Raw genomic sequence first — 16,875 nt, forward strand, 5'->3', positions numbered from 1 at the left:
CTGTGTGGAGAAGTTCTGTACAGATAAAAAGAGGCTCTTCAAAACACTCCATCTGCGTCTTGAAACACTAAACACTTGATAACTGCAGATGTCAGTGTGAGGAGAGTTTACTTGGTTTCAAATGGACAGAAAGTCGGTGACCACAGAGAGTGAAACTGATCTACATTTAAGTTCCTCAAACAGAAACAGTCAGATATGTTCAGGGAGGAACTGTGAAGACTTTCAACCAGGCTCTCAGTTTTAACATTACTGTTAAATATTGTAATATTTAATCATGATATGAATTATGATAATTACACTACACATCTTTTGTTGTAGTGTTATGTATGGTCACAGTCCTCCCATTAAAATGACCACTCTGCACATACTGTACTTCTGTTACTTTCATAAAAGCAGTAGTCAGTCCTCTGTGTGTTTTATAGTTTTTACAATGTTTAATTCAGCTGATATAATAATATGTTTTTGGTAACATGGTTTAATGTAAATGTGCTTAACAAAGAGCCAAAAGTCAAAATTTGTGATCATCTTTTAGGCCTGTATTTAATTTACTCTTGTTTTTAACTCTGTGTTATTCTCTTGTTGTGCAGTATCTTACTTTTCTCCAGTTCCTCTTTTTATTTTATAACTGTTCTTGTAGAAAAAACAAAATGTGTGGAACTCTGATTGCTAAACTGTGCAATAAATTAAACTACCTGTGTGCACAGATTAATAGCCAGTACACAGTCCAGCACTGAGTAAAAATAAAGTCTGAAGACTTCTGGCATTCATACGAGCTGAATGAAAACACAGTATAACAGTTAAAATACTATCATGAGTCATAGCATGTTTGTTAAAGCCAAACTAATATCTTGCAACTATTTTGATGATAAAATAATTGTTTCTGTCATTTTTTTAAGCAAAAATACGACAAATATTACACAAATATTTGCTGGTTGCAGCTTCTCAAATGTGAGCATTTTAAGCTTTTCTGTAAAATATAATATATCTGAAGACGTCACCATGAGCTCGACGAAACTAAAACCAGCATTTCTCACTGTTATTTAACATTTTATAGACCAAACAATTAATCAGTGTGTCTAGAAATTCCACAGATCAATCAATAATGAAAATAACTGCAGCCCTACGTACATTATACATATTATATTTATGCATTAATATTCACATTTGACTTGTGCAGTTTCTAACTTATACACAGATTTAAGAGTCTGATTGTCACTCTATCATATGCAGCAAGTAAGATTCCTCAAAACAGTCAGTCAGCATTAATGTTCAGGAAGTCTGAGGTTCGAAGGCAAAAGATGAAAGATGAAGAGTTATTATTTCAGTTTTAAAATACCTGGAAGTTCGATAAACAGCGAGGAGACAACAGGAGTTACAAGACGTCAGAGTATAAGATATGATGCACATTAAAGTACATTAAAGGTGGTTTTGCATGTTTTAGCTCATGAAATACACATCGTAAACACTGCTGTCCATCATTTCCCACAGCGTACTGAAAGTTTTTAAATTACTTTTCCTTTCATTTCTACTCCTGTCAGAAAAAATATAAACTTGCAAAGACATGACAGGTGCTTGTGCTGAGTAATCTGTCACACTGAGGAGTTTGTCACTGTTACTTTTGTGTTTGTTGACATTATCGTCCCTCAGTAAAGCAACAGCTGCGAGCAAACAGTTTTGTTTTTTTAAAGCTCTCCTTGACGGTGCGTTTAAGGACACTCTAACATCGTATATTTGAGTCAGCTACATGACAGCATCACGTTCGTGAGACGTGTGATCGAAAAAATCAGAACCACAAGACAAACAATAAGCAGACAAAGTTGTTAACTGGATCATATGAAGTTTTTCTATTACTTGTGATCTTCCAACGCTGATTTTTTTTTGTATTTATCTACCGTCGTGCTTTACCGTGTTCCTCCTTTAATCCCTAAACTACATCAAAATGTAGTTTGTATTCTGTGTGCTGTAAAAAGTTCTTCATCGGTTCGGTTTAGCTTGTAGTGCTGCATGTTCTGTATTCGCTGATATTAAAAGGAGCTTATAATAAATAGCCTTATAAGTACCAGATAGAGTTAAAGCATGAATCCAGAACATGAATACACAGGAACGTAAAGGTTAAAATGTGTATTATAGTGTCTACAATATAACAGTCCTTTGAGTCTAAATGTACTTCTACAGGATAAAATATGTAGTTGAGTGTCACCATTTAATTACTGGATGAACGTGTCCATTAGAAAGCTGTAGACGGAAGTGTGGATTGATGACTTTTGGTTGACATCAGCCACTCGCTTTCTTCTTTGGACAACGACGTGAGCTCATCTGGTGACAAGTTGACTTTGGAACAGCTCTCCTCTGACTCGGCGGTCATTTCCTCGTCTCTCTCCTCCTTCCACAGCCTCTCGTACTCGTGCTTGAGCTCCTGATAGGAGCGGGAGAAGGTGTGAAAGATGGAGGTGGCTGGGAACGCCATGATGAGGATCCCGCTCAGGATGCTGGTCAGTGCGACTATCTGTCCGGGGATGCTGCGCGGCACCATGTCGCCGTATCCAACCGTAGTCATAGAGATGATGGCCCACCAGTAAGAGGCCGGGACGCTGCTGAAGCTGTGGTGGGGTTGCGTGGCGGCGTACGGCGCCAATTCGCTCTCCGCAAGATGGACAAGAGGTGAGAAGAGGGTGACGGCCACGCAGACGAACAGCAGCAGCAGGCCGAACTCCCTCATGCTGCGCTGCATGGTCAGCCCCAGCGTCTGCAAGCCCAGAGAGTGGCGAGCCAGCCGCATCACGTAGAGGATGCGAAGGGCCCGCAGCAGCCGCAGGATAAGACTCAGTTTGTCCAGATAGCCTCTGCCGGCACCCATGATGACGTCCTCCTGTGACTGATCTCTGACGTCGACCACCAGGGACACGTAGTACGGCAGGATGGCAATGGCATCGATGATGTTGAGGGGACCACGAGCGAAGGCCAGCTTGCTCTGAGCGTTGACGAATCGCAGCACAAACTCCAAGGTGAACCAGGCCACGCAGATGGACTCCACCACAAACATGCTCTGACACTTCTGGGAGCACTCGCCCTGCGGACACGGAGATGAAAACACACTTAGCAACTTTAAAGAGGAACTTCAACAGTCTTTATATTTATGCTTTTTGTGATTTTCTGTTACTTTTATACTGTCATGATGTCAGATATCTTTGTTAAACATGGTCAAAGTTCCACAACTTGAGGTTAACGTATGTATAAATTATCCCTGCAAGACAAAACCCAGGGCTTCAACCTGCTCCATAAACAGCCTTTGTTGCTAAGGTCTTTTTATGTGTTGTTCACGTTGTCCACTCTCACATTTCAGATCTGATTTTGGCTCCAACACACACGGATGAAAAAGAAGTGAAAACCTGCTACTTTAGTTTGTTTACGAAGCCTCCGAAGCTGCGGGCTCATCAGGAGGCGGGCCTTAAAGAGACAGGAGCTAAAACGGCCTTTTTCAGACAGAGGCTGAACTGAGGGGCTGCATAAAGGACCAGTAGAAGATAAATAAGGAGTTTTTGACTGTAAATCATGCAAAGATATTCCAGTAGAGCCCCAGATTAAAATTATCGACCTTAGATAGATAGACAAGATCCTCTTTAAGATCAGTTTAGTTGTCACTGTTAGTACTTCTACTAATATCCTCTGTAGCTCCAGAGGAAGTTTTATAAAGTCAGAGAAAATAACCCTGATGACCTGAACAAAAAACCTGCGTTACAAACTGCATGGAGTCTGAAAGATGTGGACATTTACCAGGCAGGTGGAGTCTAATGCTGTGTTCACGTCCTACGGGACGGATGGAAAGACATGGAAAGATCACGGGCGTTAACATCATCAGAGTTGGCCCAGTGAGGGTTAAAAATAATGTGCATGTGTGTCTGTATCCATTAATCAGCAGGAACAATGAACTTTGGCTGATGTGAGGCTTCTTTCTTTAGTAGTATTTCTGTATTATATCATAGTGCCAAGTCAGAGTTTCCAACTTGGAAATTTATGACTTGGAAGTTGGCATGAACACTATTTACAAACCAGAATCTTGTTTTTACGATGATTCTGATATGACATGAATGCAGCATAATGAAAAATGCTATTGAGTTGCATTATGGGAATTGTAGGATTGGACATTTGTGGACCTTGATGCATACGGTACCCAGGACTACAGTAAAATTCAGGATATTTTGGCCTTTTTATTTAAATTTCCAGATGGCACTAAATGGTATAAATTTAAGTAAAATTTATAAGAAACCCAACAAAATATATACAAATATACTCTATACACATACATATACCCATGAAACATATACATACATACGTATTGTATAAAACATGCATGTTTATACACACACATATGCATACGTGTGTATGTGCAGATACCACTAAAATGCCAAATTAGTGAATTTATATTAAAAAAAAAAAGACGAAAATGAAGCAACGCCTGTGAGCTCGTTCAGGCACTCACATGCCGTAATCCCTTCACTGTGACTGTTGACAGGACACCTCAAACTGCAAATAAGGTGCATTATGACTCTTTCTATTATGAATTTTTAATCCATGAAGGTTTTATATTTGTAAATCGGCTCTAGGCTCATCTAGACAGCAAACACTAATGCTGCACATATTCTACATTTAAATAATAATCTACTCCGCGTGAGTTGGCTCACTGAAATAAAATAAAATAAACCTTCCTAGCACACGTTTTACTTTTCAGTCAAACTAAAGTGCCAAGTTCCAAAACAGGTAACCAAATGTGATCAATTTTAGCCACTTTTCCTCTCAACAATACTCACAAATAACTACTTAAATTGTAAACAGACTGCACATATACATATATATATATATATATATATATATATATATATATATATATATATATATATATATATTTATATATATATATTTCTAGTCTTCCGACCACTCAAAGCGCTTTCACGCTACAAGCTGCATTCACTCATTCATATCAAATCAATGTGCCTGTTGGCTGACAGTGAAAGACTCATTTCGCTCTGATCAAAGCTTTAAATATTGCAGAATTTTTCTGTTAAATAACAAAGACGCCACAGAAAACAATCACCTACCTTCCACAAAGTATCGTCAACTGTCAGTTATAGTTTTTCTTGACATCATTTCAGTGCTGTTTGTTTGCCTCTCCGAGTAAGCAATTGAAAAAGCTTTTTTTTTTTTTAAAACTACACAGCAAATAAATTGATTTTGGTTTGAATACGCAAGCAAATACAACATTTCTTTGGTGCTGAATGTTAAAAAGTGTCAGTTGTAATGTGAAGAATCAGTGATTAAAGTGGAAGAAAAAAATCAATTTCCATTTCAGTGCGACTTGGAGGGCTGACTGAATGACGGCAGGAAATTAGAAAACAAGATGTCTGATGTCGGGGTGATACCGGGGTGAGAAAAACAGATAAAATCATAATTTTGTAAAGTGCTGGTTTATAACGAGTGCCTTAATGGTTACTAATGAGAAAAGGCTGACGGGCAGATTTTGATAAGCATTCGAATCAACACTTTTAATCTAGAGTCCGTCAGAGGAAATGCAACTCCTGGAAATAAGTGAATCATTTGTGGAGGAATTCAGGGTGAACTTCATTTGAACTTTCTGTTTGCCAACGACTCAAACCAGGCAGCTAAAGAGAAGCTGGCAGAGTCAGTACATTTATTCAACTATACTGTTCAATATATCCCCTCCAAACAGCGATTCATCATATCAGTAACCATAACAACACTCTTATAACCTTTCACACCAAAAACATAAGAGCAAAAGACTAAGAAATGTATGAAGCCTTGGAGAGACTATGGAGAAAAACAAATAATGTACACTCTCAAATTAATAATTTGTGTGCATGATTATTTAATTAGTGTTCTTGATTTAACTATTTTGCTCGTTCCCCTTATGTAGAGGACAATAAACGCATCCAGCCTGGAAGTTTGAAGGAAGCGACAGAAGAAGAAGACATTTCCTCTATAACTCTTCGTGTGCAGATGTGTGATGAATTAAGAGATGGTAAAACTTTCTTTGATTTAATTCAGGTTTGTGAGTAATCCTGAACTCTGAAGCTGAGTTTTTATGAGCTGGATGACAACCGCAGGAGGCAGAAAAGTCTGTTATCCTGTTTTAAGGGACCTCAGATAAAACAGTGTTGTGCTTACAAGCCAAAACCCCCCAAACAAATATATCCTGGACTGACACACACACAACACACAACACGGGAGACGGTTTAACACAAGTCGGTTGCTACTAAACTCTACAGCAGAACTTCAGCTCATGTAACTGCTTTGTTGTGATTTACTCAACATGACTTTGCCAAATTCAAAGGTTACACAAAAGAGAAATAATTTGACAGTAAAGAATAAATCTAACCTTGGTGTTGTTTGTCCAAGTTATCTATATTTTACCAGGAATAATAAAATAATACTCCTTTATGTCTGCTGTATTGATCACCAGCTGGTGAGGATGCTGTTTGCAGGATGCAGCTTTAGTCTTTTTGCTGCATCATTACTCATCACTGAATTAACATTATGTCATGAATGTAGCCTTCAAACGTATACAATATTCTTTTGTAGGTTTCTCATTTTCATATCAGGAAATTAAAGAGTCAGTTTGAGACAGATTTCAACCAACTCAAGGTGTTATGTTACTCAGCTAGAGATAATAAAATGTCATTTCAGCCGGCAAAATCGACAACGCTCATCTAAAAATGAGAAGCTGCTTTTATCTACCTCAAGGACGCATTGTTCTATAAATTACCAAGGATTTTAATAGCTTCAAATTTGCTTTCTTTGCCTGCCAACACTCTGATTTATCTAATTTATTTAATTTTATTTACCCGTCAAACTGAATAACAGCCAGTTAAACCAGTTAGCCATCATTCAACTTCAGACGGTCTGCCAGACCCAGAACTGAAAATTACACCGGTTTCCAGACGAAGAAATGAAAATGAGCCTTTGAAACATACAAAAAAATTAATAATAATTTCATGTGTTTAATCTTCTGAACTGAACAAAGTCATTGCTTTTGATTTTCTGTTGTCCTGATTAGTGCGACTGGCTGAACATCCGTCAGGGAGAAATCGATCCACCAGCTCCGGCTTAGAAACATAATCACATCCGCCCAGACTCAGACTCTTCACGCTGACAATTAGTTACACAATCAAGCATTAACACTGGCCAGAACAATTTATTAACGGCTCCTCATCTCACACTTAGGTTTCTCTCTAATGACTTTTTCACCATCGATCTATTTATGTGAATTTATATTTATCTTTTTTTTAATAATTAATTTTCCTTTTAAAATGTTGATTTATTATTTTAACTTTATACAGTCCAACTTCATTTAATTCTTGGCTTATTCCTCTGCATGACTTGTTGATGGGACTTTCTTGAAAAAGCTGCAAAAACAACAATTTAAATTATAACCTTTATTAAAATAAGATAAACTGTGTTGATCCCATACAGGAGAAGTGAAGAGTTACAATAATAAATTATTTTTTACATTTTTTACAATTATATATTTTCTTCTGTTTCTAGTTCACACAAAATCATAAAGCCTGCATGTACAGAATATACAGAAGAAATTTTATGTGATTATAGCTTCTTTTAAATTACTCATATGACACGTTTTTGTCCGTTGTACTTTGGATTTTTCTGATCATATTAACGTGATAATACTGGAATCACATTTTCTCCAATTAAGAAGTAATTCTGAGGACAGAAATATTTTATCTTTTGAAAAGTACTGAAAAACGAATCCATGCTTTTGTGTCTTTACAACTAGATTATTGTAATTTACGACGCTTTTATGCCCCAGCCGAGGAGCTCTGCAGCTCGTCTGCAGACAGTTTAATCCTATCAGACTCTACACGGTGAAGAATCTAAATACATTTCTGAATTATTGTGTCCATGAGGCAGCTTAAAGTCTCTCAGGTCAACTAGCCAGTGTCTCCTAGATGTTTGGCTTAAAACGATGAAAGACAGCATTTTCTATCTTCGCTGTACACTTTTACATGATCCAATTAAATTGAAAGTTTGGATGTCCTTTTCTAAACTGATGTTTTGCTCTTGTGTTTGTTACTGTCCTGCCTGTTTGATACTTCATGCTAAATTATTTCATTGTGAAGCTCTGTATTATTTAGAAAGGTGCTGTACTTTGAGAAGTACTTTGCAGTCTGTTATTGTGTGTTTCTGATGCTACCACCAGGGGCTGCCACAGTCACAAATCTAAATCTTCAAACCCTACACACAGACAGAGATGCTGTAAGGTTTGACCATAGTTTTCTTCATCGAAGACTCCCTCCAGACACGTTTTAAGTCACATAAATAAGACTCTGCTTTGAATAATAATTTGTGTCTGATATGATTTTTCCACACAAAAGTCTCTTCTTAAAACGTTTGTTTATCGGAAAGCGTTTCCTGATTTTACCTGAACTGCCTGCTTATTTTACTTGACTTTATTTGTTTTTAATTTCATGTTTATTATTTTTAATGTTTAATTTTGTGTTTTATTCCCTTTGTGTTTTATTATGTGTTTATTTTTTATGGCTTTCAGTTTGTTTTAATCTCTCTGTGTTTTAAATGTTTTTTGTTTTTATTGTAAAGCACATCTGTAACTGTGTTTTGAAAGGTGCTACATAAAGTTTATTGTTATTATTATCATTGTTGTTGAAAATAATCTATGAATACTACAATTTTTAGTGTAGGGGGACTTTAAATACAATTGTTACACAATTGTTTGTGATTGAATTCTGTTTCTCACTGCTTCACTACATCTAAACCTCCCTGGAACACATTCAGAAAAGGCTGCACGTGTGTAAAACAGGTGTAATGGCTTCATACTCACTCTGGTCTCCTCGTCTCGGAGGTCTGGCATGGTGCTGATGCACAGGCTGACAACAGTGACCAGCACCATGATCACAGAGAGGCAGGCGAACATTTTCCCAGCCAACCCTGAGTGAGGGTTTTCCACCACTTCTCGCAGCATCCAGATCATTCTGCGGTAGCCCTTTTCAACCTCTACGGGGTTTTTCTTCAGCATCACCCTCTTCTGCCTCCACTCCTCCTCCTTACGCTCTCGCTCGGCCACCTCCTCCACACGGGTGATCATACGGCGACGGCAACAGCGCTCCATATGGCCCGGGTCCACGCCCCAGTAGTCGAGCTCATCGTGTAGCGACACGGCGCACAGTTCTCGCAGCAGACGTAGTTTGCCTGCAGCCAGGAAGTTGAGGATAACCCTAAAGGCTGTAGGGTTACGGTCGAAGAAGTACTCCTGGCACGTCTCGTCGTAGTCGTCGCAGAGGCGTGCGATCTCCTCGGGTGTGGTGCAGAAGCGCAGACGTCCCAGTCGGCTCTGGGGGAACTGCTCCAAGGTGCTCCAGGGGAAAGTGTAGCGGTTGCCCCCGACATTGATGAGAACCTGCAGGGTGTGGTCGACCACATACGAGGCCTTGGGGTCACGAAGCAGCTGGGCGCGCTGAAAGTACACGCCCTTGATGGTCTCAGTCTCTGGGATCTCAGTGAAGAAGCGATCAAGGCTGCTGTCATCACTGCTGATGGAGTAGGTGCTGAAGTCGTGGTTGGCATTGCTGATGATGGGCATGCTGGCTTCTGGATGTGTGACGGGATGGCAGAGATATTTTTATGTCCAGTTGACAGGAGATTAAGAAAAATCTGTGATGACAAAAAAAGAATGAAAAAGTCAGTCTTTTGTATCTCAACACCTTATGAAATTGTGTTTTTTGGTTACACTTGAATATACAACCTGCGATTTACAGTGTAATTTTGTTGTATGAATCAGGTACTTTACTAGTACCTAAATGTGCCTAAATGTGTTTCCAGTGGAAGAAAATAAGACTACAGGGAACATGAGAGTGACAATCAGGTAATTTGAGGGAGCATTTTTCTAAATAATGGGTACCTGCAGAGTGCAGTACTGGGAAACCAAAGGGAATTTGGACAAAACAGTGCTAACAACAATGTTATTCTGTGGAACCTTTTAAGCAATTATCAATTATCATCATTAATTTAGGCTACCAAAACTGCAGGGGTACAGTAAGCAATGAAAGAGGCTTTGGAAAAATCTCTTGAAACTCAGATGGAGAACATGTATGAAAAATATGTTAGTGGTGTATAAGTGCATTGCTGTACTCCATAAATATTCAACAAGTCCCTCATTAGTCCAAGATTTGCTTCCTTTTTCTTTGAGCCTCCTAACTCAAAACTAAATTCCTGTACCCAAGCATTGCTAAGTACCCCTGTCATCATTTTGGGAATGTAACCCATACATGTTGTTCTTCAATAACCCCTCCACTTGAGTTTTGAGATTTTCCCCAAAACACCTTTCACTGTACCACTGTGGTTTTGGTAGCATATGACAACTGTGAAAAACATTATTACTTCATAGGTTCTACAGAATATCACTGTTGTTAACCTCATACTTCTTATTGTTTTTAAAGCTATGAACAGCTTAGCTCCCTCCTACGTCGTTGACATGCTCTCTGAACACACACCAGACAGACCCCTGAGATCATCAAATAAAGGTCTCCTCACTATACCAAGAATAAACTCTAAATCAGCTCATGGTGCCTTCACTCATTATGGTCTTACTCGTTGGAATTCTCTACCACATGAACTCAGGTCTATTACAACAGTGTCTTCCTTTAAAAGCGGACTAAAAACATATCTTTTTTTCGAAAGCTTTTAGTTAGGTTAATGGGTAAAACCTTCATTTTAGAATGAGTATTATTATTGTTATTTCTTTAATAATGATAATAAAAACACTTTCTTATCCTACTCTCTTATTGTAATACCTTCTTAACTTCTAGTTTTATATGTTGTCTTATATGTTTTTATATATATAACATCTCCTTATTTTATGTTTTATCTTATATGTTTTATATATGTACTGTTAATGTAATGTTGTATGTTTTTGTCATGTATGGTCTTTACTTATTTTTTTTGCTTTTGTTTTTAAGCACATTGAGTTTACGCCTGTCGTATGAACGCCGGTCAAACTTCAGTTTTGTTTCCCAGTACTGTACCCCGAAGACACCCAGTATTTACAAAAATATGCAGAGTATAATTTATTTCTCCACTCCTCTGAAATGCCCAGTTGTTACTCCTTTGTTCACCATCGTCTTGTTTTCTTATACTCTACATATATTTACATAATTAAAAGAAGTATTCTTTTTGTACTTGAAGTGTTTTTAAACTTTTCTGTCTCATTTCAAAGCTTCTCATCAAATAAACCGACATTTCATATGGAGTACCACAAGGCCCTTTCCTGGGTCCACAACTGTTCACTCTGTACATGTTGCCACCACAGGTCATAATCCATAAATACAGTATTAAATGTCATTTCTATGCAGATGACACCCAACTCTATATAGCTGTTGACCCTGATGACCCTTTATACCCTTAAAAATGCACCTGTTACATCAATTTATGGCCGATCCAAAATGTCCTCAAGCTAAATCAGAACAAAACTGTCTCTGCACTGGCCTCCAGCTGGTTTTAGGATCCAATTTAAAGCTTCTTATACTTGTACAAAGTTTATATATGGACCTGCCTTTGACTATTTATTTGATATGATAAATAAATAGTCAGCTGCAGTTTGTTCCCAACCAAGAAGTAGTTCAACAAACAAGGTATAACTTGTCAGTTATTGTGCTTCAGAGGTTTTATTACCTTTGGACAGAGCCAGGCTACATGTTTCCCCTGTTTCCTGCCTTTGTGCTAAGCTAGGCTAACTGGCTGCTGGCTGTAGCTTCATATTCACTTACAGAGGTGAAAGAGTTGCTTCGATCTTCTCATCTAACCGTCCCCTGTAAAGTAAACTATTCCTTATTATATAAGATTATTCTACTACTGTACGATATACTGTGATTGGCCACAAGGACAAAATTGCAGCATCATATTAAATCCCAAATTTTCTTTTGATTGGCTCATTAATTAATTGACAACACAACAACATTAGAGATTACATCCACTCAAATGATATCTAGCATACTAAATTTAATTGTGTTGAGCAGCCTGTTTCCATGTGTCTGTATCTGTTCCAGTTTCCATGTGTTCCTATAATTGTTCATTAAAGTAGACAATTCACCGAAAAAAAAGAAAAGACCTTGACACTCCACTTTGAGCCCTGACACCCTGCTCAGTTGGCTTCTCAACAATTCACGCCTGGATTCATGTGACTCTGACGACTCTCACACGGCCGTTGTGCGACCTTGAAAACTGTCAACAGCTCTGGTGTGACATCATAGTGTGATCAACCCAGAGAAGTTAAAATGTCTGAAACCCGCCAGCCAACAGAACCAAAGAGGCTCCTTCGACTCTACAACTTCACTTCAGTTCAGTTTACATCCTGAAACAAGTTTTAATGGATAAAAATATCTATGCTAACATGCAAAAACACATTGTGAGCTTCAGCCTAGTACGCTTTTTACGTCCATATTAGACGATTCAGCAGCTCACGATTAGGAGGTTTGTTTATGTAGAGAGGGGAGAAGTCGAGGTGTGGAGGTCATGGTGGCAGATTGATGTTTGTGTCCCGTCAAACCTGCAACTGTTTGCTTCTCACTAGAGCTGCAACGATTAGTCAATCAACAGAAAATTAATCAGCAACTGTTTTGATAATTGATGAGTCATTTTGATTCATTTTTTAAGAAAATTCTCTGATTCCAGCTTCTTAAATGTTAATATTTCTGGTTTCTTTAGTCCTCTATGACAGTAAATACTCTTTTAGTGGAACTACACAATAAGCATTCTGGCTTTTTATCAGCGGTGGAAGAGGTACTGAGCTCTTTTACTACAGTAGTAGTAACACAATTATGAAAAAAATACTCAATTACAAGCAAAAGTCCTGCATTCAAAATCTAGTACTTAACAAAAAGTTAAGTAATAGTATATAAATATTAGCAGCAAAATGTAATTTAAGTATAAATGTAAAAGTACACATTATGCAAAACAGCCCCATTCAGAGTGTTATATTTATCATATCATTTATCTTCAAATTGATTAATTGACATTTACATGTAAGTATCATTTTAATGTTGTCAAGTTGGAGCTTATTTTAACAACTTATACAGTCCGCTAGTCTAATCTATAACAATGAATATTTTATAAACTGACCATTGTACATATGAAATATTGATGTGAAAAGTAATTACAGCTGGCAAATAAATGTAGTGGAGTAGAAGTACAAAGCAACATAAAATGGAAATACTCAAGTACAGTACTTGAGTAAATGTAATTATTTGCTTTTTATATTTTATCTTCTATTTGATATTGTGCAAACAAACAAACAAATATACCGTATTTCTGCCATGATTTTAAGGCCAATATCTGTCCCGAAACCAACTTTTAAGAAATTATAACCTGATATTATTGAGATGACTCATATATTATACAACTATATTAAATATATAATAACAAGTAAATGTTCCAGCTGGATGTCCAGTCTTTGATGCTCAGGACTAGAGCTGCATGCCAGATAAAACACTCCAACCTCATGTTAAATCATCCAACTGCACTGAACTGATCAAACAAACAGATAAAATAGCAAGGTTTTTGTTCATCACCACAAATCAGGTTTTATTAATCCGAAGAAGATCCAGTTAAAGGACGATCAGCTTTGGGCAGTAAAGCAGTGGTGGAGGAAGTATTCAGATCCTTTACTTAAGTAAAAGTACCAATACAACAATGTAAAAATACTCCATTACAAGTTAAAGTCCTGCATGAAAAATCCTACTGCAGTAAAAGTACATAAGTATTATGAGCTTGATGTAGTTAAAGTATTGCAGTAAAAGTACATAAGTATTATGAGCTTGATGTAGTTCAAGTATTGCAGTAAAAGTACATAAGTATTATGAGCTTGATGTAGTTAAAGTATTGCAGTAAAAGTACATAAGTATTATGAGCTTGATGTAGTTAAAGTATTGCAGTAAAAGTAGTGGTTTGGTCCCTCTGACTGATATATTATTATATATGACATCATTAGATTATTAATAGTGAAGCATCAGTGTTAGAGCAGCATGTTACTGTTGTAGCTGCTGGAGGTGGAGCTAGTTTCAACTACTTTATATACAGTTAGCTAGTTTAGTCCAGTGGTTCTCAACCTAGGGGTCGGGCCCCTCCAAAGGGTCAGCAGATAAATCTGAGGGGTGGTGAGATGATTAATGGGAGAGGAAAGAAGAAAAAACAAAGTTCTGATACACAAATCTGTTTTCAGTTTTTGGACTTTTTCTCTAATCTTTGATTTTTGCTGAAATATTGGATCATTTGAACATTTATTGAAATGAAAGCATGTGAGAAGTTTAGAGGGAAAAATCACTATTTGGTGGAGCTGTTAACAACTCATAGACATGTGAAATGTGACCCCGACTACACACTGCTTTTTGTAAGACGTCAAAAGCCAAAAAGGTTGGAAACCACTGGTTTCATCTTTAACAATGTGTTGTATTTTAAAAGCTTGTTATATTATCCATTGTGTCAAATCTTCATCTGAAAATTAACTAAAGCTGTCAAATAAATGTAGTGGAGTAGAAAGTACAACATTTCCCTCTGGAATGTAGTGGAGTGGAAGTATAAAGTAGCATCACATGAAAATACTCAAGTAAAGTACAAGAACCTCAAAATTGTACGTAAGTACAGTACTTGAGTAAATGTACTTATGTTACTTTCCATCACTGCTGTAAAGTCTTTACGTTGACAGAAGTGGAAACAAACGAGAGCAGCATCGAGTTCATTCAGCAGAAATACGTCTTAATTGACAATAACGTGTTAAAGTTATCAGCCGTGAATGAAATAATAAAAGCGGAACAAAAAGTTCAGTCTCACACTCACCTTTAAAGGCTGCAGGCGTGCTGCCTCAGCTCTGTCATGTCTATAATGAAGGCGTTTCTCACTAATTAAGACTCAGACCAAACCGCCCGCATAATTGCGCTGACTGAGTCGCACATCAGCAGTTATAAGCCCAGAGATCATTCTCACTCTCTCAGTTTATAAATCCACTCTGAAGTTTGCAGCTCGCTATGAGTCTGTGCAGCATCAGCAGCTCCGGAGAGACGTCGCCTCTCCGGCTTCCTCGGAGTTGGAGGGAATTAAATTGATATGATTTGTTCCTCGGCTCGTCGCTCCGTCTCCATTGACCCCCCGCTGCTTCCGAGGAGAGAAGAAATGCGATTATCTAACGGCGGTGTCCTCCTGAAACCTGCTGCTGCTGCTTCTGCTGCTGTATTTTCATCTGACAGCAGGACCACCCTCCTCCTCCTCCTCCTCCTCTTCCTCCTCTCTTCACCCTCCTCCCCTCCCTCCCATCTACAGCTCTCACTGTTTTCTACACTGTAAAAAAGACACGAAGGCAATGCAAGTCAGTAAAGGTGAAACGCAGTCAGATGGAAGAAGTATTCATTCTTTAATTAAGTAAAAATACTCACTGACAAGTAAAAGATATTTAAATGATTCATTCAAACATGCTGTCATAATTTGGAGTGGTGCTTACGTCATTGTTTTATTTGTCTGTGCTTATGTGATCAGATGAAAATGAGCCTGTGTGGTTAAATCTGACAGATTAACATGATGGAAAGTTCTCATGTTAATGTGTTTTTTCCTTCTTAAATAAACATAAACATTAATTATTACCCTGAGAAGTATTATAAGCAGAATATACTTAATTTATCATCAATTATAGCACTTATGTAGCCAAATATCCCATGTCAGTTAAATATTATTAAATATACATTCATGTATTGGTAACAATCAGTTAATCAGTCAGACTTTATTTGTAAAGCAGCTTTCATACAGATTAGTGTCATTCAAAGTGCTTGACAAGCTGATAATGAAACAGAACAAATGTAGACAGTAAAACAATTTGAGATTAATGCACGTGAGAAATGAAAATGTAATAAAATTAGATTTTTTTTTTTTAAAACTATAATAATATTAAAGTTTGAATGGTTATAAAAGTTAGATTAGAAATTTAAATCAAATAGATTAAAAAACAAAGACAAATAAAAATCAATGAGGGAAAAAATAAACATTTTTTTAATTTGAAAAACTTTAAGTCTGCTAAGTTGTTAGCAGATAAGTGTTTATTAATGTATTTGTCAAAAATTATAACTCCTCAAACTACTAAACAGATAAATAAAATATAGTAAAACACAGAGTTGTGATAGTATAAAATATGTCTTCATAGGAGAAGTTACAAATACTGTATATAAATTAACACTTAGAAAATAACATTATATCCGTTTATAAGTTTGTTATTAATCATTTGTTAAATGTTTATAGAGCTATACTGCTCATAAATGCTAAATAAGGAGAACTTAAACCTTCATTAAGTGATTTTTTGTCCACTTGTTTTCATCAGAAACAAGCTGTTGAACTTTTAAGCTTTTGAACTTGTTGCCGTGTTGCACATTCAGCAGCATTTTACAAACTAATCTTTTGTTTTTGTCTGCATAATCTGGTTGTCAAATAATATTTGCATATGAAATGTAAGTAAGATAGAGAAACATAAAGTGAAAATACTCTGTAAGATATTTCACAATTATATTTAAGTACAAGATTTGAGTAAAAGTACTCTGATTGATTCCACAGCTGGTGAAATGTAACGTATGTTAGAGATGTGGGCGATGACGTGTTTCAGTAAAAGTTAAGGAAACTTTATCGTCAACACTTTGTAAAGTTGGAGTCGTGTCTGAGCTGTCTGCTCCTCTTCCTCTTCAGTCAATATGTGTCTCATATTGGATTGTTCAGGTCCGGACTGAAAGCAGGGACATTAAACTCCCCGTCCAGGTTTCCACTGATCAAACAGATACTTTTGTGCTGTCAGTGCTGTTCTGAAGC

General features: G+C 37.2%; 1 protein-coding gene across 1 annotated transcript; it reads right to left on the minus strand.

The window, feature by feature from the left end:
* Positions 1–956: 956 nt before the first annotated feature.
* LOC121897987 (potassium voltage-gated channel subfamily G member 4-like) lies at positions 957–15,301 on the minus strand. Its single transcript, XM_042412834.1, has 3 exons — positions 14,872–15,301; positions 8,867–9,696; positions 957–3,070 (listed from the first exon to the last, which is right to left on the minus strand). Exons 2-3 carry the CDS (start codon positions 9,623–9,625, stop codon positions 2,228–2,230), a joined length of 1,602 nt encoding a protein of 533 aa, XP_042268768.1. The 5' UTR covers positions 9,626–9,696; positions 14,872–15,301; the 3' UTR covers positions 957–2,227.
* Between the last annotated feature and the right edge of the window lie 1,574 nt (positions 15,302–16,875).

This window comes from Thunnus maccoyii, chromosome 1 (genome assembly GCF_910596095.1).
Source record: "Thunnus maccoyii chromosome 1, fThuMac1.1, whole genome shotgun sequence".
In the NCBI taxonomy this organism is placed as follows: Eukaryota; Metazoa; Chordata; class Actinopteri; order Scombriformes; family Scombridae; genus Thunnus; species Thunnus maccoyii.

Excerpts from the sequence above, each read along its gene's own strand:
- LOC121897987 (XM_042412834.1), bottom strand. The coding sequence starts at position 9,625 with ATGCCCATCATCAGCAATGCCAACCACGACTTCAGCACCTACTCCATC. Across the intron at positions 3,071-8,866 it reads TCCGAGACGAGGAGACCAGA|GGCGAGTGCTCCCAGAAGTG; the intron begins GTGAGTATGAAG and ends CCGTGTCCGCAG.